Source organism: Phalacrocorax carbo, chromosome 10 (genome assembly GCF_963921805.1).
Source record: "Phalacrocorax carbo chromosome 10, bPhaCar2.1, whole genome shotgun sequence".
Lineage (NCBI taxonomy): Eukaryota > Metazoa > Chordata > Aves > Suliformes > Phalacrocoracidae > Phalacrocorax > Phalacrocorax carbo.
In genome coordinates this window covers 9221896-9244104 of record NC_087522.1, presented here as the reverse complement: position 1 = coordinate 9244104, position 22209 = coordinate 9221896, and the positions used below count along the sequence as shown (strand labels likewise).

The following is a 22209-nucleotide window of genomic DNA, read 5'->3' as shown; positions in this document are numbered from 1 at the left end:
GAAAACTGTTCAATCTCTCCTTTTTATACTGTCACGAATGAGAGGCTACACCTACTTACTGGTCAACGTATTTAAGAAAATGTAAAGGAATTATTTCACATGTGGAAAACCCAAGAAAACTGTTAAGACTACTGGAAAGCAAATTTTAAAAATCTACAGAACTGCCTCTTTCACATTCACTTTCAGATGGGCATTACCAAATTTCAAGGATTATGACATTCTTTTTTATTTATTTATATATGATGACCTTCTATTTGTTGAACATGAGCAGTGTAATTACGCACCCTGATGTACCACCTAAATTTTCCTTAATCCTGTAATGTCTTAAATTAAAATCTTTGAATTTGTGACATGATCCCAGTGTAACATCTGACTTCACTGGAGTTATGAAACAGATGAATTTGGCTGTTAATGAGTATCATTGACCTACTGCAGAATAACAAAAAAGTCATTTGGGGGCGTATCTGTTAAAATAGCCTAAGTTTATACTCTCTCCACATCAGGATCAATCAGGCAGCTGTTGACAGATACTCATCTATCATACACTTCAAAGCATCATTCATCAATGAATAATCTGCTGCAGTGCTTCACAATCTTTACAGTCATAATGTGTTTCTCATTTATCATCTAATTTCTTTTGCTACAAACTAAGATGATTAGTCCTTGTCCACCATCATTTGATCAAAGCCCCTCTTTATACATCTGATGAGATGATGCAGAATTATGCATTTCAAATGTGATTTGGATTTTAATTAGGAATGGGATATTGTATAAGCATGGAGAAAACCGTTCTATGCACCCAGAGCTACTGAACTTGGAAATGACTATGTTTAAGTGATGTGATGTAGGGTTTATTAAACAGATATTTGTTGAAACTGGAATGTTATGTAGCATGATCCCAGATTATAATCTCTCAGATATCCATTGCAGTTCTACTGACCCCAAAGGAATTCTCTATGGATGCTAAGAATAGAATGCAGACTTGCTTCCAAAGTGCAATAAATGCTTACATACTCTGAATTGCTAAGAGATTTTGAGTCTTACCAATGGCTTTCATGAGGCTGATACGATAGTCTGCCTTAATCTCTTCTTTCAAACTTGCAAGTAAATTCTCCAGGTCTGGGTTAGCAAGAATGTGATTTGGAATATGCTTTAAAATTACATTCATCACTTCCTTATCCTGAGGTGCCAGCATGTCTTCCTGCACTCCATTATGTATATAGTAACAGTACCGCTAAAAATAATGTTAAAAATATTATGCTGATTGTAAGAATTTTAAGACAGATAATGAATTACTACAATTACTACAATTTTTTTCCTATCACCTTTTCTCAACTGAAAAGTATTTGAATATAATGGATTTTGGCTATCAATCTCTTACTTCCTTTTAAAGCACTGCCAATGCCTGACATTTTTACATTACTTTCATCTGTTCTGATGAAAGCATATGTACCAATAGAACTGAGTGCAGCATATTAAATTACTGCTCTCTGAAGTACTAGCCAATAATGTGAGAGGTCAAGAATTTGGGAAGATACATCTGCTTGCAAACCTATTAGAACAAAAATCAGACTGATTAGCCAGACACAGAAACCAATGGGAAAGGAGTTGACAGTATTTAACAGCAGCTTGCTACACTGAATATTTACATCTTCTAAACCTCATGTAATTACTTCTTTTCTCAACTACTTGTAAGTAAACAGTTTACAGACATATATTGCAGATGATTACTGCTGCTACTTTTATCTTAAAAATAAATACTATAGATACCTCTATATCATTTCTTGAAGGTGGCTTTTCTCGCTTACTTATCTCCTTCTCGTGTAAGTGCATGACAACAAATTGTTCTTCTGGGGTTAACGGTTGGTTGTCTGTATAATGTATGATGTTTAATTCTGGCATATGAGCAGGTGCACGCAGTGAAATGGGATCCAAACTGTTTAATAATGTTAGCGTACTTCTGAAAAAAAAGAATACAAATTTAGTGAATAAAGAAGCAGTAATGGATTAAATCAATATGGACAAGTGACAAGCATTATATAAGCTACTTACACTGCACTGAGGACAAGTATGACCTACGAATTATTTCAATTACTCATAAAAAACCCTCAGTAAAATTGTATAACAGAGCATACTAATTTAACATGGAGAACACAATCATGTACACCTTATAACTCAGATCACTCAGGTGGACAGTATCTTATAAGAAATTCTATCAGAGCCAGACTTGCTAGCACTATTACTTACGTTGCCCAAGATCTCAACCTATTTTCAGGTAACTATCTTACCAAAATCTTAACAATCTGAGCCAAAAGTTCAAATTGCCTCAATTGCAGAGCATCCAATTTGACACAACTCTAGGAGCTAGACAGAACATTTAAACACTCACAGCAAAACTGAGAGACTTAATTTCTACAGTCTGCATCTCTGTTAACTAAACTCTGGGTTCTCAAGTCAGTAACCATGAAAGACAGACCTTCCTTTTAGCATGCCTAAGACTGAAATTTGCCCTGCCACAAAGAAGCAGTTAAAGGTACTTGCTTAGCACACCACAGCATTTGTCTTGATGCACCTACCTCTTTTTGTAGAGACTTAACATATCATGCTTGGATGCTTAACATAGCATCCAAGTAAAAAGAAATATTAAATCACAACTCAGATATCTAGATAACTAGACTGACTGTAATATTCTGTACCTTTATAACATTGCAGTACATTACCTATCAGAATTTGATTGACTTCTTTGTGTGTGTTTGAGCTTTTTCCTGGAAGGATAAAATTCTTCTGAAGCTTTAAGCACTAGTTAAGAAAAATCTCATACAGGAATATTTTTCAAATAAGATATTATTTCAGATTGGTGAAAAACAGAGATAAGTCAATTAATCGATACTGAAATAATAGAAATTATAATGTCACAAAGAATCCTTTGGTTTAGACTTAGCATTTAGCAAGACATTAAAATCATGTATTAATCTTGCTGACTCTGGGACTACAAAATAGCTTCAGGAAAGCATTCAGCTCATGCTTCAGACTTCAGTGCTTACGTAGCCCCTTGCACAAACCATATTTTCTGCACAGGGACTTTATATTTTGAATATAAAAGCACTTCTATAAGATGCATAGTTCCACCAAACATACTGTGAAAAAATCTGAGAAGTGCAAACTATTACCATGTGCTTTCCAGAGTACAAATAAACAGACCTTTTAACAAAATTAATATATCATGCCTTTTCACCAAGAAAAGTACCATGACCTGCTTCCCACTTCCCACCCACATACTGGCGAAGTACACAGAGTAGAAGAATCAGGTGTATGATAAAGAAACTGTTAAAGAGATCCAAATAACAAACCCAGCCCTTCTTAAATAGCGTACAAGTGGACTAAGCAGTTATTGAAGCTATTATGTCTCATCTATCCCAGGGAAACAAAACAATTTCTGACACTTCAGGGAAGCAAAGCAAAAACAATGCAGGATAAGTACATTCGCAGACAGACTGACAGTATGTAGAAAACTATGGTTTATGAATGCCTTACCCTTGATACAGAGGACATTTAACTAGATATTAGGAAATAAAGCTCATTAATAACTAACTTGGGAATTTTCAGACTAAGTAATGGAGTTAATTTGACAGCTGATAAGATGCTTAAAGCCTAAACAACTCGTTGTTGTAAAATGTTTCATATATATACATATTGGTAAACTTAAATAGCAAGAGTATTACAACCCATAACCTTATTTACTGTATATCACAATGTCATTGTTGAATCAACAGCATATAATATCTCATATCGTAAGATTTACATATGTATGCACAGTCCATTACATGGTTTAGACGTAAACAGTGTATTACACAACATTTCTTGGATTTTGATCCTTAAGTAAATATTTTAATGCCTGTTCCCCACCTTGTTTGCTATGCAAGACTCATGACTATGAGCGTAACAGGTGCACATGAAATTTGTTTCTGGTTTCATGCTGGTACTAACTTTTACTTCTAGCAGTAATAAGAGCTAACTTGTATTTTGGTCATTCTCTGCTTTGCAAACAATTCCTTCGAAAAATTGCATTTGATTATTTGGAGGGATAGACCTAACTAATTAATCAGAAACTGGTCTTACCTTTAATAAAGTTATGCATGCTTTTGGAAATTTGTCTATACCGACCCTGAGGTGGTAAGCTTGTAAGCATTTATTAGGGATAAGTGATTTTTCCAGGGATGATGCTTTAACAGATAAGCAATTAGAGATAAAAATGTATAGAACAAGCAAGGCTAACTTATAAACACATTCAAATATGGATACACCATGAGGCTGTTCTCTGCTCTGCTGAACCCAGCGATGCCCCTGTCACTGAAGAGGACTTTAATTTGTGCACATTTTTCAATTTTAAATCCCGTGCAGTAAGAGTATAGTTATTAGCTATGGAGTCACTTGGGCTTCGATAGTAACTCTGTTCTTTGAATGGAGCTGCCAAAGTCCATGATGCTTGTTGCATCAAAGGAGGGTAACAGCTGCTCTTAAGGACAAGCTGAAATTGGGAAAGAAAAAAAAAAAGGCATTAGTTTTACATAGCACAGTAATTTAAAGGGTCTTCTTAGAGCTAGAACACGGTTAAAGATCAATTAGCATAAAGAGCAAATACATAAGTCTGACTTAGAGTCATTTGACCACCAATCTATTTTTAGACCCTGATGTTCCACACATGTATAAGGATAATTTTACACGCTTCCGTAGGAGTACTCATGCATATTTTTTTGCATAATCAAGTTCTTATTTACAAAAAAGAGAAGGCATTAGTACATTATCTAGTACTCCCTATTCCCCCACATCTCCATCTTGCTTCTTTTCTTCTTCTCTTTCCATTTGCTTAAATTTAGAAAATTCTTATTCCTCAAGCCTTTGTTAATGATGTGTCTAATTTTAGCACTCAATCCTTGTCATAGTTGAATAATACAAGTTAACAAATTCATTTCTCTTCTTTCCCTCTCTCCCACATCAATACAGGATTTGTAATAGATTTCTTCTGTCTGTTCATTCCATGTTTTCTCAGGTGACTTGGTATCTATTGACTGGCTTGTCAACAGTCCTGATGTCTAAACTTTAATGAGATAGCTCAAAGACATAAGGGATGTGGGGTCGATAAGTATGTTTCTCAAGATACTTCCAGAAAGAAAATGTACCTAAGACAGAATCACAAATGTACTTCATACCATGGCTCCTAAAGCTTTTAGTCTAAATTCATACTTAGCTTGTTTCTGTGTTACATCTTGTTTAATGATTTTTTACTTCATTGGAGTAACACAGCGATATCCCTATTACCCATTTTTCCTCTTTACAATGCAGCATTACCATCACCAGTTTTAGATCATTCTCAGAAAAAGCTTCTAACTACATTCATGACATCCCATCTTTGCTTCCCTCATTTCACTTGCCTTTGCCTCAGGAGCTGCAGTTAAACTCATCTTCTCAGCATTTTATGACCTCTGAGAGGATAGCATACTAAAGCACAAAACAGCTTCTTTTCATTTAACCTATAGATGCAGCTATGAATTTTCTTTTTTTAGTCTAACATGAGCTTTAGTGACAACAATACTGTTTGTCAACCTGAAATACAGGCTAAGGCAAGATTATTACATCTGCCTTGTATTTTTCTTCTGACTGGCAGGGCTAATCTTATCAGCGAAGAAAAAGGCATTCACACTACTGCTGCAATCACACTCCTTAAATTGGCTTCTGAAAGTTCGCAGAAACTTTTGAGTTCAATTTCTTCCACTGTACACACTAAACAAGCGGGTAGGTCCCTGAACTACAGTTTTGGGGGACAAAATGATACAAGAATTAAAAATAAATCAGAGATTTTCCGCAGAAAGTCACCCTGTGTCTTTCGGAACTGCTGAAGTCAGCTCTAAATTCTCATCTGCTCTTTTAATGGGCCCGGTTTGTAAACTATATTATTTCTTCCCCACTAGGTAGGACAGCTTTCTGGGTGCACAGCCTTGCTAATGGTGATACCCATGAGAAGCCCTTGGGCAAAAAGTTGGTCAGAGAGCTGTTTCTGCAGAAGAAGAAAGTAAGTCACCTGGCAAAAATCTACTGCTTATGCGACACAAAGCTTTCAGGACTGGCTAAATCAGCTCCCACGTCTTATATAAACCCTTAACACATCCCCAGAAGTCCGACTGATTTTTGCATGAAAATAAAGGATTTTAATGTAAATCTTCAATGAATAATTTTCACTTTTTAACCTTTATTTTAGAGTATATGTTGCACCTAAAATTTCCTATTTTCAAACAAAGTCCAAAATAACCCATTTTCCATCAAAAACTACTTCAATTTCTTCACAAACAATATCCTTCTAAAGAAAAACATCTTAGATGAACTGAAGTGCTGACACAAATGAGCCAAATGAGCAACGGTGAGGTACTTACGGTGGGGAAAGACAGCCCTCATATGTAACCTTTATTTGTGTCACACAGCATAGATTGTACTTGTGCAGCTGTAAAGCTATCCATTCTGATCAATGCTGCACCTGTCAAGCGCCCAGGTGGTTTTTGGAACAGCAGTATAACTTTTTTTTTTTGTGCTCTGCTATAAAGTACTGGGATGTGGGGCGGGGGGGTCAGAGGAAACAACACAGGTGGAATCACAATTTGTTTGGAAGAAGAATATTTCTACTATTTGTTTCCTTCCCCAGACACTTAAATGCAAAATATTTAATCCAAAATTTAACAGCAAATAATTAACTATAAATGACAGATTTAAACAGCCAAGGTTTAATATCCAAATCATAACAGAAGTTGTAACAACACTTTTCTAAGTAATAGCAGCTCTAATGAGGTACCTGACAATCTGCTTTGTACTCTAACTTAGTGATTTAAATAGGTTTTCCTATCTTTACTTCATTTACCTCAGACCTGATAATATACGATGCCTAAAACACGTAATATAATGTATTTCCTGACATAAAGGGGAGAGCACATACCTGATACAATTCTGAAGGTGCAGCTGAAGCAGAAGCAGGTAGGGGCGGTAACTCTGGTAACCGTTTTGCATGACTCATGTTATACACAGAATCATTTTGTGACTAGAAAGAAATGAAAAACAGCTTCAAACGCATTTATGAAATACGCTGTTTTGAAAAAAGATTGATTCAGAAAGAACAGAGATTTTCAGTTTTCATTGAAAATTATGCATTGCGACTTCTTTAATTTTAAGGAAACAGACATTCTGTGGAGCGGGTTCCTCAGCAAAACAGGTTTTCAGATTGCACTGTTGTTTTAGTCATCTGATAAAACCACAAACAATGTTTTTGTATCACTGAAAACAATTGAAATTGTTTTAAATATTTTTAGTTATACTAAAAACTCCACATGTTGTGCAGAGTTTGTAATGGTATAAACACTAGATATTAAAATATTAAAGCCTACCAGACTGCCAAACTGACAGTCCAAGTTGTGTGAACTGCAGAACAGAAATGCAGGGCATCACTGGGGAGAAAAAAAAAAACCACTAGATTTTTGACATGTCCATAACAACCCAGTTTCAGATGAAGCTATATTGCCAGGGTGCCACTGGAACAGCAGGTTACTCACAGGACTCTGCAAAGTGTTTTAGTACAAATGTCAGAATACCTAGTATGTCTTAGGACTATGTTCCACCTCCTCAAGGTGACAATACTTTAAGGTGGCCTTCCAGGACTCCAAACAAAGTTCTCTAAGGATATTTTCTCAGGATAATTTAGCCTCGAAGTGTTTTAAGATGTTTTGGAATGGCAACTTTCCTTAGCATGGGCGAAAACCTCACCCCTAGTCTGCTTTGAGTTTTCTAAATCAAATATGTTTAGGAGATTTGTGAGGAACAAATTCCCAAATACACAGTGACACTATCAGAAAAAAAGAGGTGGAATTATGTGGTATCCGAACATCACTGAATTAAACCAGGAGTGAATTAAACCAGCATGAAACAGAAAGTTATTACCCAATACAATTATGTTTAAATAATGTATAATCATTTTTCACATAATTTTTAATGCATTTTTGTCAAGTAGTTATTGCTTTCTGATACATGACTGGAAAACTAGGCTGCCCAAACCAAGTTTTCCAGCAGACAAAATTGTGCCTGCCTCAATATCAAAGTAGAGCCCATTCAGAAGTAAAATTTGAGAAAGGACTGATCTGATCTACCTCCTTGGTATTCCCCAGTGTGCCCCTACACAGACATGTAGAAATCAACACATTATCACTACCAGGCATATTTCACTAAAGACAGCATGAATTGTTCTTGATTAATGACTGAAGGATTGGGCCTTAGGGTACTTTAAAAATGAATAAACCATGCAGTTTATTAGGAGATTTGTTCATTCTTAAAGGTATAAGAGTTATTAAGAAAGCCATTGTTCATTCTAAAGCAACTCTTGATTTATATCCCACTTAACCTTTCAAAAATTAAATACCTGAGAGCAAAGGAATTCTTAGTAAGAAGTATATTATTAAGGGTTAGGTCTAAAGAATATTCAGCAAGAATGACTGTCTCCAAACAAGAGTTCTTCCAATGTCAAACCACTAGCTACCAGCAATGGCCAATTTAATCTTAAATTTTGAAAAGTATCAAACTTTCACACTCATTGCAGAAAGAACTTACCCTCAGGAGCCTCGGGCTCTGTGTTGGCTTCATTTTGCTTTGTCTTTTGTTTGTTTAGAAGTTTTTGGTCCTCTCCCTCAATATAAGCATCCGTGTCGTTACATGCACTGGAAAAGAATGAGAGACTCATTTCAGGTACTACACAAGGTGTCAAAACAACCAGCTTCCTATCCCAACTGCCAGGAAGAAGAAAAATCTCTCCTCCAGCTACCTTATTCCATGTTTACAACACTAAGCTTTCTTCCCCTCCAAACCACACACTCTCTTTTTCTCCATTCCTCTTCAAGTTCACTTTTCACCTTAATCTAACTCTTTCCAAATGTCTTCCAAGGAAGACGTTTTCCACCATGCTTTTTCCAATTTCTCCAAAACCAGTTTCCTTCCCACTGCCTGTTCTGTTCTAATGTCCCAGGGACTCTGAGCCCTTAATTGAGGCTTACAGCAGATGGAGCCAGACATTAATTGCCATGAGAAATAAGCACACATCAAAAGGAATGGGAAAAGAGAAAGAGAGAGATGTCCAGCATGCGTTACACATCCACAGAGTGCATGAGTGAGCAGGGTAAGATAAGAGCAGGCACTACGTGCAGACACCCTTGTTACCAGTCCCTCTGCCAGCTCCAGCTTGGTGAACTTCTCTGACACTCTGCCTTTCAGTCCTCAGCTTTGTTTCCCCAGTTACAGCAAGGCTGGTGCTTGGAGACAGGAATTCCCTCCTCCCTTCCTTCCCCCAATGGAGAAAAACCAGCCTCTTTCAGTGCAGTGCTGCGCCAAGCTGTGGTCAGGGAGATTCAGTTCTGGAACCAATGAGCAACTGCACAGGTTCATTTTACGTCCAAAAGCTACTAAAAATGTAGTCCTAAGACATCTGAGATATTCTGACATTTGTATGAAAACACTGCACACAGCAAGGGAGCTTCCAGAACAATAAAGGCTGTATAAACTCAAACTTCTTAGGGAGAACTAGAAAAAAAAAAATTCAAAATCCTGACCCCAAACATCTCCATCACCTTCCACCATTCCGAATCAAATTCCCTGAAGATCCAAAGACAGCAGGTGGGACACTTGTACTCCTAATCCCTCTAAGTCTGCTGGTATGCATTTGCCTCCCACTCACAGTTGTCACTATCTCCTGAAAGAGTCCTCCATCAAATTTCTTCACAAATGGGAATTATTACCATCTGACATGAAATCTAGTGCAGTCTCCTTATACTGACCCTCAAGAGAGGCCTTGTACATGTCCTGCCAACACAGCAAAGCTTCCATTTTAACTTTGCCAAAATCTTTGGATGCTATTTTTTATCCTATTTTCTCTAAACTGTGAGAACGGCTGATATTCCCGATTTAACAGCACTGTTTTCCTTATATCTTGACCTAGAAACAAATAAAAATGGAACACTGTTCCTGCTTGGCCACAAGCGAAAGTTCCTACCATAAACTAAGCTGCTCTTTAAACACAAGACAAAAGTGTGAGGTAACGAACCAGGGCTGCTAGTGCTGGAGCTGGCAATTGCTCAGCTAGTGTATGTGGTAACTCTCCAAATACTTCAGTGCTAGTTTGCCACACGAGTATTTTCCTGTTAATTCAAGCTGACGCTGGCATGAAGACAAGCTCAATTAAGCAAGTTATTGTAGCTACTGTTCCTCTGCACACAACAACTCGGATGCCTATATATGCATGCACTTTGAAGTTAAATAAATTACTTGTACTGCTGTACATTAAAAAGTTATTTTATATAGAAAGAAATTTTACGTGACTTTTTAACATAAGAAATAATTATGCATAGCAGAAAATTAATTTACTAATATGTAAAGACTATCTCCAAAACCGCAGCTACAGCATATTTCAAAAACAGTCAGAAATTTCAAATCACCAATATACTTCTAAACTTAGTGGAGGCATTAAACGTTATAGTGCCATTATGACTGCATTATGTCACACCATAATTTGACTGGTTAGTTTTTCCCTATGCTCACTTTAAAAAAAAAATTATATAAAAGCAACAAATTGAAACTTAATTTTAGATGCACTGGTCTACTATCAATACACTCTGCACTTTAATGATATGAGATATAAGCACTTTAACAGTTCAAGCAAAATAAACTTGCCCTCACCATCCTCTTCTTGCAGGTATCTCGTGCTGGGCTTTTAGAGCCCATGGTCCAAATCTGCATTAATATGCAAGTCTTTCTTACATCCCCCATCTGCACAGATCCTCATATCTGTAGAAGTCAGCACCCCAAAGACACAGAACTCTGCCAGTCTAATACGTTAAAGCCCCCACGTTTTATAAAACCTCTCTTTGCATTATAAGACCAGCACACTCCAAATTAAACATGCTATTTATTTTGTTGCCTTTAAAAAAAATCATGAAACTGTTAAGTTTTGCAATACTCTCATGGGTGGCACCAATCAAAAAGAGTCAATAAAGCAGTCATGAAAACATTAATATTTTACTAATTTCTGACTGTAATTTACAGCATGAAAAATTGTACATAGCAAAAGCTGGGAATTCACTGAAGCTTCACATTTGCAGGTAACACTGTCATGATGGCGCTGGAAAGCTTCCAGGCCAAACCATTGTGCAACACACCTCACCAAGCATCATTTCTGTGATGAACAGCCCCATTTGCCTCCCACCCTGCTGCCACTTGCTCAGCGTAGGCCTTCCTAATCACAGCACAACTGCTGGGACACCGTAGGATGCACTGATCTTGCTGAAAATCCACCCGAATTTTTAAAATAATTATTCCTCACATGGAGCACCTCCCCAAACAGATTTGCCACGTGGCCACCCGAACACCCGTGGAGGCAGCAGGACAGGGTGCAAACGTGTAGGAACAACCAACCAGAGACGGGGAGGTGGTTATGCCAGCTACGCGTTTCACAGCTACCGTTCCACTACATCGCGCAGCGTGAGTGCCTGAGCAGTCGGAATTCACTAAGAGCTGCCTTCCTTGCCTCCCGCTCCACCAGCTGCAACCCCTCTAGCCGGGGTCGGTGGGATTATAGACACGTATCTCAGCAACTCCTGGCACACGGAGTCGTGAGGCACAGCTCAGCAGTCCTTTTTCGACAACTATTGAAAAAGCTCAAGGCAGCGAATCCTAAAGCAGCACAAAACCCTGGGGCACTCCCTGAGAGCGCCCAGACTCGGGCGGTTGAGGCAGGGCCTGGGGGGGGTGAACGGCAGGACAGAAAGGGGGACACTGAAGAGCGATAAAGCGAAATAAAGAAAAGCCTCTAAAACCTCGCTGGCTGGCGGACACCTACCTAACCCCCTCCCTACTGAAAACCCCACGCGTGGCCCTGCCCCGGCCCACGCTCCGCTTCTGCCTCCCCCGGCGCCTGGCCCTGCCCGCCGCCCCCCGCGGGGAGGAGACAGCGGCGAGAAGGCGGCGGCGCTTCCCCTCAGCCCTCTCAGGCCCAGCCCGGGCCGCGCCGGGCGTTGCATCGGGAGGGCAGGAGGGCGAGCCGCCGAGAGGGGCTGCGGCCCGGCGGGCAGCAGCCGCAGGTGAGAGGGACGGCCCCGGCTCGGCGGAAGGCGGGCGGGGAGCGGCGCCGCCCCGCTCCGCCTGGCTGGGGTCTGCGGGGCGGCCTGTCAGCCCAAGCCGCTTGGTCGCAGCGGCAGGGCCGCCGGCGGCAGCGCGGCGCAGCCCCGCGGGAGCCGGAGCCGGGCCCCCCCTTACCTCCCTTGGCTCGGGCGGGCAGCCGGCCCCGGCCCGCCGCGATGGCCCCCCCAGCCGCCGGCGCGGAGCCCCGCGGCGGGGCAGCGCGGTCCCCTCAGCCCTGCGGGGCTCCCGCCCACCCCACGTTGTCTGCGCGCGGTGGCTTGGTGCGGGGCGACCCGCGTTGTGCCCCGGCGCCGCGGGTCGGGGTAGGCCGAGGTGGCGGCCCGGTCGCCGCCTTTGGGCTGCTGCTTGAAGGGCAACGGCCGCGGGTAGCGGCAGCGCGCTTCGGCGCTGGAGGCATGGCTGGGTGTCATTAACCGGCCCCGGACCTCGACTTAAGTGTCCGGTGGAGGCGGCGGGTGGTGGTGAGAGCGCTGCCTGGCTGCGAGCGAGCGTTCGGGGGGGCTGGCCGCCCCGGCGGGAGCGGCCCTGGGGCAGCGCTGCTGCGAACGAGAAGTCAGCCGCTGCTCTGTGAAATACTGTGTAAACGAAGGGAGGGATCGTGTACTGAACAGTAATACTGACACGGTGACTGTTTCGATTTGCAAGCAGGAAGCTGCATCTTTTCGTCTTCCCCTGGTGGGGGTCTCCTTAGCAACAACAGATGACATTTTTGTGGGGGAAGGGAGGGTTTTGAGCAGAAGGTGCCTTTAAACTGTCATAATTAAATATGTTCGGAGCATTTGAAAGTGTTTTGCCTTTATTTGCAGAGTTTTGAAGCTGTGTGGGGGTATGGTCTCAGTTCTGAACGTGAGGGTACTCACAAAACCAAGTCTCATTGATGTGTTACAAGTTTCCAGCACTAGTAGCGATAAATTGTCCATGCAGATATTTAGAATTGACCTTTTTACTGGTAATTCAACACTCTCGCGGTTAAATACAGGGTTAATGTTATAAAGGAAGAAGGTGAGAGTCACCTTGTATCTTGATACTTGGCTTTGGGAGTTTCAGAAGAGCTTTCATGGATGAGCCCCCTACATTAAAGGTAGTTCTGTAAAAGTAATGTTTTAGACTCTGTGACTCACATTAGCATCTGAAATCTACATTCTCTCTTTTTGCAAAAGAAATATTTAGTTTTCACAAAACATCTGCATGAGCCTGTTATTAACTGTAGCTTAATTTTAAGGAAAATTGGATGGCTGGGTGAGAACTGGTTGTCCAGAAGAACCACAATCGTGGCTGAGGATTACAACATGTCTAAAGAAATGCAAGAGCTGCAGAAGCAATGGCACTCCGTGGTGCAGTCCATCCACAGCAACTCAAATGTGGGTCTGGATTATAATATTATATATTTATGAAGATACTCCTTTCATAACTCTCAGAATAGCACACCGCAGTTTACTTAAATGCAATTTCAAAACTTTTTCTTGAGAAAATTTGCACTCCCTTTTTAAGTGAGCACTGAGGAGCCTGTGGGAAGGGCCATCCTCCCACACCTTCAGCAATCAGGAAAAAGGGAAGCCTGTTCTGCACATCTGTGTTTTACTGGTATAATCATTTGAGATAGTAGAGTGGCATTTTAGTGAAATGGTTGTGCTGCTATAAGAAGAACTAAAACTAGAATACGTATTTCCTTAAGGGAAGGGAAATGTCTCTACTACAGTAAAATGCCTGCCTCTGTAAAAATATTTTTTTTTCTACCAGTAACATTATAATTAAATTCCTAACAACTATGTGATACAGACATGCCTGCACTGTACTTACGCTCAATAAATAAGCAGGTTGAAGATTTTACTCAGGCATGGAAAAAAGGAAAATCATCATAATTTTAAAATGTTATGGTTTTTTCCCCTTAACAAATACAGTTCTCTAGATCAAAATCATAGCTGTTGAGACCCCACTGAAATCTGTGGAGCTAAACTGTGATTTGGTTTTTTCACTTGTTTTCAGTGGTGGTGTTTCTTTTAAAATTTGTGCAAGAGTGGAGCTGGGAAGTCCAAGAGAAACCTGTCTGTTGGTGGTAGAATTATACTTGCTATGCAGTTACCTAAATTTGCAATAAGTCCTCATGCTTTTGAGATGGAGTTAACAGCTGCCCTCTGTTCAAGCTGCAGACTTTAGCTTTAGAAGTTATCTATGATGAGATAAAAACAAAATCTGAAATGTTTTTCTTTCATCCACAGGTAGTTGCATTTATGAATTCTCGCGTTGGCCAATATTTAGATGATCATCCTTTTGTTGCCTTATCACTCCTCATGTTTATTGCAGTGTCTGCTATTCCTGTTGCATTTTTCCTGATTTTTGTTGTTACAACAGCCATAATGGCCTGTATTGGTGTGATAGTTATGGAAGGTATTGTATGCATGCATGTACTTACTTATTCCCTTTTAAGGCATGACGTGTTTTCCTTTTCTTCTTCTTCCTTCTGGTGTTTCCAGTTGAAGCAATTGATGATTTCTGTACATAGTCCTCAGGTCTCAGCAGTAGTGAAACTCTTAATACAAGGATAGTAATCTGATTAACTGTAGTCTATACAGGGGAAGTCCAATTTCCCTTTCTCATCTCAGCCGCCAGGGAATGGCTAAGCCAGTTATCTTAACCATGCTTAGATTTTATAGCTGCTGGCTAGTTGATTGCAGACTGTTTAATGGTTTGAATTTGGGGTTGTGGTAGAATGTCAGCTCTTCTAATCTGTTTGTATATAAACTTGCTTAAATAAAACTGCTTTTCTTTTATTAGGTGTTGTAATAGCCATAGGTGGCATAACCCTGCTTTGCGTGCTGTGTGGCCTGGGTGCAATTTCACTGGGTGTTTCTGGAGTACTTAGTGTTTGTTACATCGTTCTTTCAACTCTGGTCAACTACTGGTATGCTTCAAGGTGAGTATTGATGTCTTGATCCATGTTTGGATTTCGAATTCTGCAATGGTACTACTGCATTGATGACTTCGTTTATTCTAAGTGAGCCACTGTTGCTAGTCGAACAAATGTTTCTTGAAAGCTAGAGCATCTTTGGCTACCCTGGTGGCTTAATGTGCAGCATATAAATGTCTAATCATCAGTATATATTTTAATGAGAGTTAATACATGCCCTCTTTCCTATTTAGGAAAGAGGAAATGTAAATAGTCTTTAAATGTGCATGTGCTAGCACAACATGACATCAAGCAATAAAATATAGCTTTGTCTGACTCAGAATATTTGTTACTTTAAATGTTATTAAAACACGCTTCCAAATTGGAATTTGCCTAGAGGATGAACCTTTTGCAGTTCTTTCTGCATGATGACCCAGTTATCTCTGCTTACCTGCATTTGTAGAGTAGTGGACCAAAATTAGTTGCAGATTTGGGATAGGCAGAGGGGTACTTAGAAAGGACAGCGTGGCCAAAATAGAAATTACAGGTTTTGCTGGATGCTGCGCATGGACTGTATGCCAGTCATGTCTCCCAGTACTTCAGGCTTGGAGGCCTATTTCAGTCAGCATTGCCTTAGCCATGCTTTTATCAAGCATCTGGCTTGGAGTAAGAGGCAGTAACAGGTTGTGCTGGAGTGCCACCTATTGCCCGCTTAAATATCTACCAGGGAATGAATAATAATAATCACTTCTTAAGCATAGGGAAGAGCAAGAAGAAAAATTACAGCTGCTCCCTCCTAGACTTTCTCAGTTTGCTCCTTCAGCACAGCAGTGCTTGCACAGCTCTCAGGGACACAAAACTGCCTGTGGAGCACGTTATGTCATCAGGATGACAACACCACGGTGCAAGGCCATTTGTTCCAGGGCTCTGTACCACTACTCCAGGGCATGCTGCCAGGTCCATAACATTGCCCACCAATTCCAGAAAAGCTTCATTTTTTCCCTAGCATATCTGAATATGCAGCCCAATCTACAGACCAGTCATACTTACAGCTTTCATGTTAAAACAGAACACATCTGCTCTTCTTATGTTCCTGTGTGTTTCAGAGAAGCTCTAGCAGACCAGCCGCAGATGTTCCAGTAGCCTCAGTCAGGATTACATCTCACATTGCTCAGTTTTTTTGAGCAAAAAATTAAATGGCAATAATTACAGTCTGTTCTTCCGTAAAAAACTATTCTTTTCTCCTGTATACAGGGGTCAGATAAGGAAGCAAGAAGTTAACGGAAGTTTGCCGCAGAAGAGTCCTTCTGCCTTGGATCTTTCTGCCAGCAATGGAAAGAATGAATAAGTGGGTTTCTGCCACTTAACTGTACTACTTTGACCTGTGCAATGTAATTGTGTACTCATTGAGCATTCAACCTCTGTGCACTCCTTAAGGGAACTGAAGAAATCAGTATGCATTTTACATTGTCCCTGTAAAACTAATACTAACTGTTAAGCAGCAGTCCATTGCAATATTAAGTTTATGTGCATGATGGAATGTTCCAAAGAATTTGGTAAAAGGATGTAATAATAACAGCTACTGTTAAGTCAGTGACAATTAGGTGAAAGGAAGGGTAGGCAGGTATTTTACTTCCCATTTGTTACTAGAATTCTGGATGTACTATCTTGAAATTTGTATGTAGCAGTTGGTCATTTTGATACATAAGTGTCAAAGCTCAGAACACCAGAAGTGTGTTTTGAATGTTAAAAAATATTTTTAAGCCTTAACAGCCTTTGTTAAAATAGTATGAGCACACCATGCTAATGTTTTATGTGTATAAGAGGAAAATTGGGTTCTATCATATGTTAAGTTATGCTATAAGCTTTTATATACCTTTAGATGTTGCATTATTCTGAAGGGATATTTTCCTTATTGCCTCATCACATCAGTGGTACGCAATTACATCTTGCATTTTGTTGTGTTTCTTTGGGTATTTAAAATGCCTGTTTTGCTTCTCAGTTGTAACTTCTTGTATATTATTTAAACTTTTTTTTCATTTTTTTCAAATGCTATGGTATTTCTAAGCATCAAGAAAGTATCTAACTATATTAGTTTAATAAAGTGCTGTTTAACCAGGTTGTCTTGTTATTCTGCTTATTCTACAGTAAAAACAAGTTCTCCAGGTCTACTTCTAGGAAGACTACATTTGAAGCAGAATATTTCTGATCAGTTAAAAGTATTTTGGCTGGCAAATATTGCTGAGGCACAAACTGCAGACAGCTTGTATTACATGAGATTACTCCCTTTCTCATACCTGTAAAGGAAATGCAGAATCCTAAGGACTTCATTAGAGTAATACTCTAGTTTTGCATGAACCAACATGCCATTTGACTTCAGCACAGAGTCAAAGTTTGTCTGAGCCATAATGTGTTCCACATAGTTCCGTGTGGTAACGTTTTCAGCTGCAGTGATAAGCTTCTCAGTACACGCTTCAACAGTAGAGTGAAACCAGCCTTAGCCCTACTCTGGTGCTGTCTGCCGGAGACAGACAGGCCCTGATACCAGTTCATAAACACCTTTAGTATTTACTAAATTCCAGTTAAATGTGAAAGATTTACAGACTGAAGACCATAACAGATTTCTTTCATCATTTCGTAAGTAGATAAAATGTTTTTTCAGGTGCTTCAAAGCCTTATCCTAGCCAGAATTTTATTTTTGTTTTTTAACTTCCAGTTCATACAGTATAAGGGGGGAGGGGATGAAAGAAACAGGAAAAGTGCTTTCTCTCCTTATAAGAAAAGCTAGTGCTGTGATAGTGTTTACATGACATACAGCCTGGAGAAATCCATCTAGAAGAGGGAACAAATATTTAACATTAATATATGTACATTTTTTTTACATTGCTGTTATTCCCACTTCAGGATCAAATCTGCAGCAGCTGTCAATTACAGTAGAGCTCTGCCAGTTCACAGCAGGTAAGGATGAGGGGGGGCAAAACAGAATGCTTTTCTTAACCATTGTGTGGTGCTGCCCAGTGATACACATCACAGCTGTAGGTAATACATTGTAAAAGCAAATTCCCCAGTGTATTCACTGGACTGCAAAAAAATGAAAGATATTGATGTTAGCAAATGGGACTCCAACTAGGCAGTGTGCTGGGGGCACTGAGGTGAAGAAGGTGTTTTGCACCTCTGGTGAATATATTATCCCTTGTGCAAATGGACTGGTGCCTACTTATAAGAGCTGTGAAGTACTGAAATAACAATTATTTCCAAGTGCTAGAAATCCCTATGGCTAGCAAAAAGTAAGCCTTGAAATAGCATTCTAGTCATTACAGAATCCTTCCTGCCTTTCACCAGACAACTGGCCCCCATAATCAGGGTAGTTTGAGCCTAATCTTATTTTCCAAATCTTACTTCTATACAGTAATGCCTTCAATCTAGGAGCTTAAAGGCTGCTAAAAGCAGACTAATGGTTATGAGGGAAATAAGGCAGAGATGAGTGTGACTTGATTATAACATGTTGACCACCTTGTTTGTTTAATGTTTGCAGTGTCTTGCCTGTTTTACATACCAAACTGATGTAATTTCAAACATACCTTGAAAATAAATCCCTTGTTTATCTCCTATTCTCCCCTATCAGTCTGCCTAAAACAAAATAAATATAACTATTACTGTGCTTGAGACCTCGAATTGAAATGGAGAAAGCACTTTGCAGGAGGGAAGCAATGATGTTGTTTATCATCTGTGCTGCAACTTATCAGGCACAGCCAGAAAATACCAGATTTCAACAGGCTTACTAAGACAGCTTGTGCCGTTCCACTTCAGGATGATCTTGCTTCAGAATATAGAGAGATTAACCCCAATCTACACTTGCAAATCTTGTTGCAAACTTTAGGTTAAGATAATTCTTTGCAGGATTGTGTTGAGATATTTATACTCAAACCCTAAAAGCAAAATGTGCTGTCAGTGCTGGCTAACCATCATTCTTAGTGGATTTTATTTACTTCCAGGCCCCATTTGCCTCTCCAGAGCACAAGGTCATTGCTTAGACCGTCAGTGGATCCTGATTCACTACCTTCAGCACTAAACCGAAACTCTGCTCTCCCTGCAAGCGTATTTCCAGCACTCTGCTGCCAGCCAGGTGACAGGCATTGCCTTATTATGTCTCAGTGTCACTTTTGCCTAGTGGTGGTACAGGGAGCAGAGGAGCTGCTTTTTAACCTGCATTAACAGCCAGATGTTTAGAGCAGTGGCTTTCAGAGCAGCCCCACAGACCTCCCAGGATCCAGCAACCTTTATTCTTTCCACATGAAACACTAACACCTTCAAGCTGCTGACAGCGACCAATTTTTCCTGAAGGATGGATTTTAAAACAAATCACACTGAGAGCTTGAACAGCTCCAAGGCTGTTCAAAACTTTTCTCTGCCAGGTAAGTGCAAAAAACAGGCAAGTGAAAATGTGCATTAGTACATAAACTATAATAGGTGTAGGCACAGGGGAAGAGAAAAGCTCACTTACATGAGATGGTTTTGAAGAAAGCCTGAATATTAATATCAATACCCATATAGCTGAGCAACATATATATTGAAGATATGAACATATCTATGGAAACATATTCCTTATACAAGTATGCATTTGAAAGGGTCTCCATGCACATATATGGAATGATATACATGCTGGTGCTCTTCCATTTTATTGTTAATGTGTCTTTGTGTTCATACATATGAAGGGAAGGAGCTGGTATATGTGCATTTGATCAGACGCATGTTTTAATGCACACATTTGTGAAAGCTGCTGAGAAAGTGCCTCTGTGTGGTTAGACACAACCACACACAAAAAGCCCTTCCTCATCTTATGTGTGCCTAAGAAATCCACTGTTGTTTGCATTCAGGGCACTCATTGTCTGTTAAAACCCAGAATATTGACAAGGCTTGTCCTCATGGGTCCTCCTGGCACAGCTGACTTTCTCCTGCCTACGCTTGTCTCTGCAGGCGACCTCAGCAGGATGAGCTATGGCAGGTTCATTGTGCCCACCCTGTTTGGTATTATCTGCCTGTTGGGCATTATTGGTAACACCCTCATTTTCTGCACAGTCTTAAGGAAATCTGGCCCTAGCAGTAGTGTCCCAGATGTCTTCAGCAGCAGCCTGTCCATGGTGGACCTGCTCTTCCTCCTGGGCATGCCCTTCCCCATCCACCAGCTGCTGGGGAATGGAGCCTGGCGCCTTGGGGAGATCATCACTGCCCTGGATACCAACAGCTAGTTCACCAGCACCAACATCCTCACTGCTATGTCCATTGACTGCTACCTGGCCACCGTCTACCCCTTCACTTCTACATACTTCAGGAAGCACCCTGTAGCAACCCTTGCCATCTGTGTGCTCCAAGCCCTTTCCTTCCTAGGCATTACACCTGTGTGGATATATGTTCAGCTTATCCCTTTGCCTGGTGGTCTAGTAGGCTGTGGGATTTGCCTGCCAGACCCCCAGAGGGATATTTATTTGTACACTCTCTACCAATTCTTCCTGGTCTTTGCCATCCTTTTTGGCCTCACCACAGTGGCCTACAGGAGGACCCTGCTCAAGATGTCCAGGACCTCAGAAGCATTGAATAGCCAAAGATGCACCAAGGCATGAACAAAAAAAACTGACCGGTACAGCAGTTTCTATTTGCGTGGCCTTCTTCATTTGCTGGGCACCTTTCCACATCCTACAACTGGCCCAGCTCACCATGACTCGCCCCACCCTGCCTTTCTACTATGCCTACAATGTAGTTATCAGCCTAGGTTATGCCAGCAGTTGTATGAACCCCTTCATTTACATCTTGCTGGGCCAAAATTTCCAGAGGCAGCTTGGTGTTCCTGTAAGGCCAGCAGCTGCAGGGCAGGCTTCCCCACATGGGAGCAAAAGCATTCAGGGGGATGCAGTTGCGTCAGGGCAGCCACTGCTACATTTGGTGTCCATCTCTGGCAAGTAGCAAGACCTGCAGCAATTAGGGTATGCCCTGCAAGCCAGCCACTCTCCTTTCCCAACCAAACACACAGGCAGTGGCAGGCAGGTGAACACCATCCACCACATCTATAGGATGGATCTTTACCTGGCCTGGAGACAAAGCAGTGGCAGCAGCAGCTTTGTTTGGCCTTCTGTTCCTATTTACATCTTTCCTGACAGCTACGAATTACGTTCTCCACAGAAGATGAAAAGCTTTCAGGCATTTTATTAGATCAACCCACACACTAAAAACATTTAGGAGCAAGACTCCAGACAAGCAGCAGCCCAGGGCTGAGATACCACCACCAGTTTGAAACTTGGGGAGTTTCAAGTTTACTACTTGCTTTAAAGAGGAGAGAAGGAATTTGGACTGTTCTGGATCATTCCCCCAAAAACATGGTTCAAGACCGTAACATACTTTATGAAGATTCTAAACAATAGGACAACGATGTCTTCATCTCCTTTTAACACACCAGCTCCGTATCATCTTTAACAGTGGATGAGACATCATTTTCTGTCACTTTAAAGCCAGCAAAACTACCCATTTTCCAAAATTAGCAGTTATCAAGAAGTGGAATATATATTCTCAAATATATTGAAAAGTAACCAGATTGTGAATAAATCAATCATTCCAGAAGACAGTTCCGTACCATCTTGTTAGGGTACAACAGCAACCCAAGTTAAACAGTAGCTGTTGCTAAAGCACCAAGTTGCTTTGCAGTGAAAAGTAACAATTTGATTCTGTCTACATTTAAAAAAAGAAATCAGAATAGTTTTACTGTTGGCATTGTATGATATGCATGCACACATGATTGTAGTATTTCCTCACCTGGCAGCAAGCCTTCAGTAAATACACCTCTTCAAGCATATTGCTCAGGTTTTCAACATGATTGTAGGTAGCTCAGTTTTCACATCCTCATCTCAAGAATTTTAAAAGGACTTAACAGTAGAAACCACAGAGGATCCATCCTCTGACAATCAAACCACTTTGCTGCACACGGCAACCAAAAATCACTGGGCTTTAGTTTCAAAATGCTATTATTCTACTAACAGCAGGCACCTACATCCAGAAAATGGGCAAAAGCAAAGGTTCTGCACAAATCAGCTTTAAAGGAATGTTTACCTCTATAG

The 22209-nt window shown here is 40.6% G+C and overlaps 2 protein-coding genes and 1 pseudogene across 2 annotated transcripts in view; 2 read left to right on the top strand and 1 right to left on the bottom strand.

Annotated features, from left to right (window-relative positions):
• Window positions 1-10281, bottom strand: part of DNAH3 (dynein axonemal heavy chain 3) — a 70606-nt gene extending 60325 nt beyond the window's left edge. Inside the window, exons 1-6 of the mRNA XM_064461775.1 lie at window positions 8641-10281; window positions 6983-7084; window positions 4303-4528; window positions 2721-2790; window positions 1771-1960; window positions 1045-1234 (exon numbers count right to left, since the gene is read on the bottom strand). Coding sequence (XP_064317845.1) covers window positions 1045-1234; window positions 1771-1960; window positions 2721-2790; window positions 4303-4528; window positions 6983-7084; window positions 8641-8673 — 811 coding nt within the window. The 5' untranslated portion in view covers window positions 8674-10281. The remainder of the gene's footprint in view (window positions 1-1044; window positions 1235-1770; window positions 1961-2720; window positions 2791-4302; window positions 4529-6982; window positions 7085-8640) is intronic.
• A 1719-nt stretch (window positions 10282-12000) lies between these two features.
• LDAF1 (lipid droplet assembly factor 1) lies at window positions 12001-17222 on the top strand. The gene is made up of 5 exons (XM_064461754.1): window positions 12001-12155; window positions 13439-13577; window positions 14436-14604; window positions 14992-15130; window positions 16358-17222. The coding sequence occupies exons 2-5, from the start codon at window positions 13506-13508 to the stop codon at window positions 16449-16451; spliced, it is 474 nt and encodes a 157-aa protein (XP_064317824.1). The 5' UTR covers window positions 12001-12155; window positions 13439-13505; the 3' UTR covers window positions 16452-17222.
• Window positions 17223-19448: 2226 nt separating this feature from the next.
• LOC104048512 (melanin-concentrating hormone receptor 1-like) lies at window positions 19449-21064 on the top strand (annotated as a pseudogene).
• Window positions 21065-22209: the final 1145 nt, after the last annotated feature.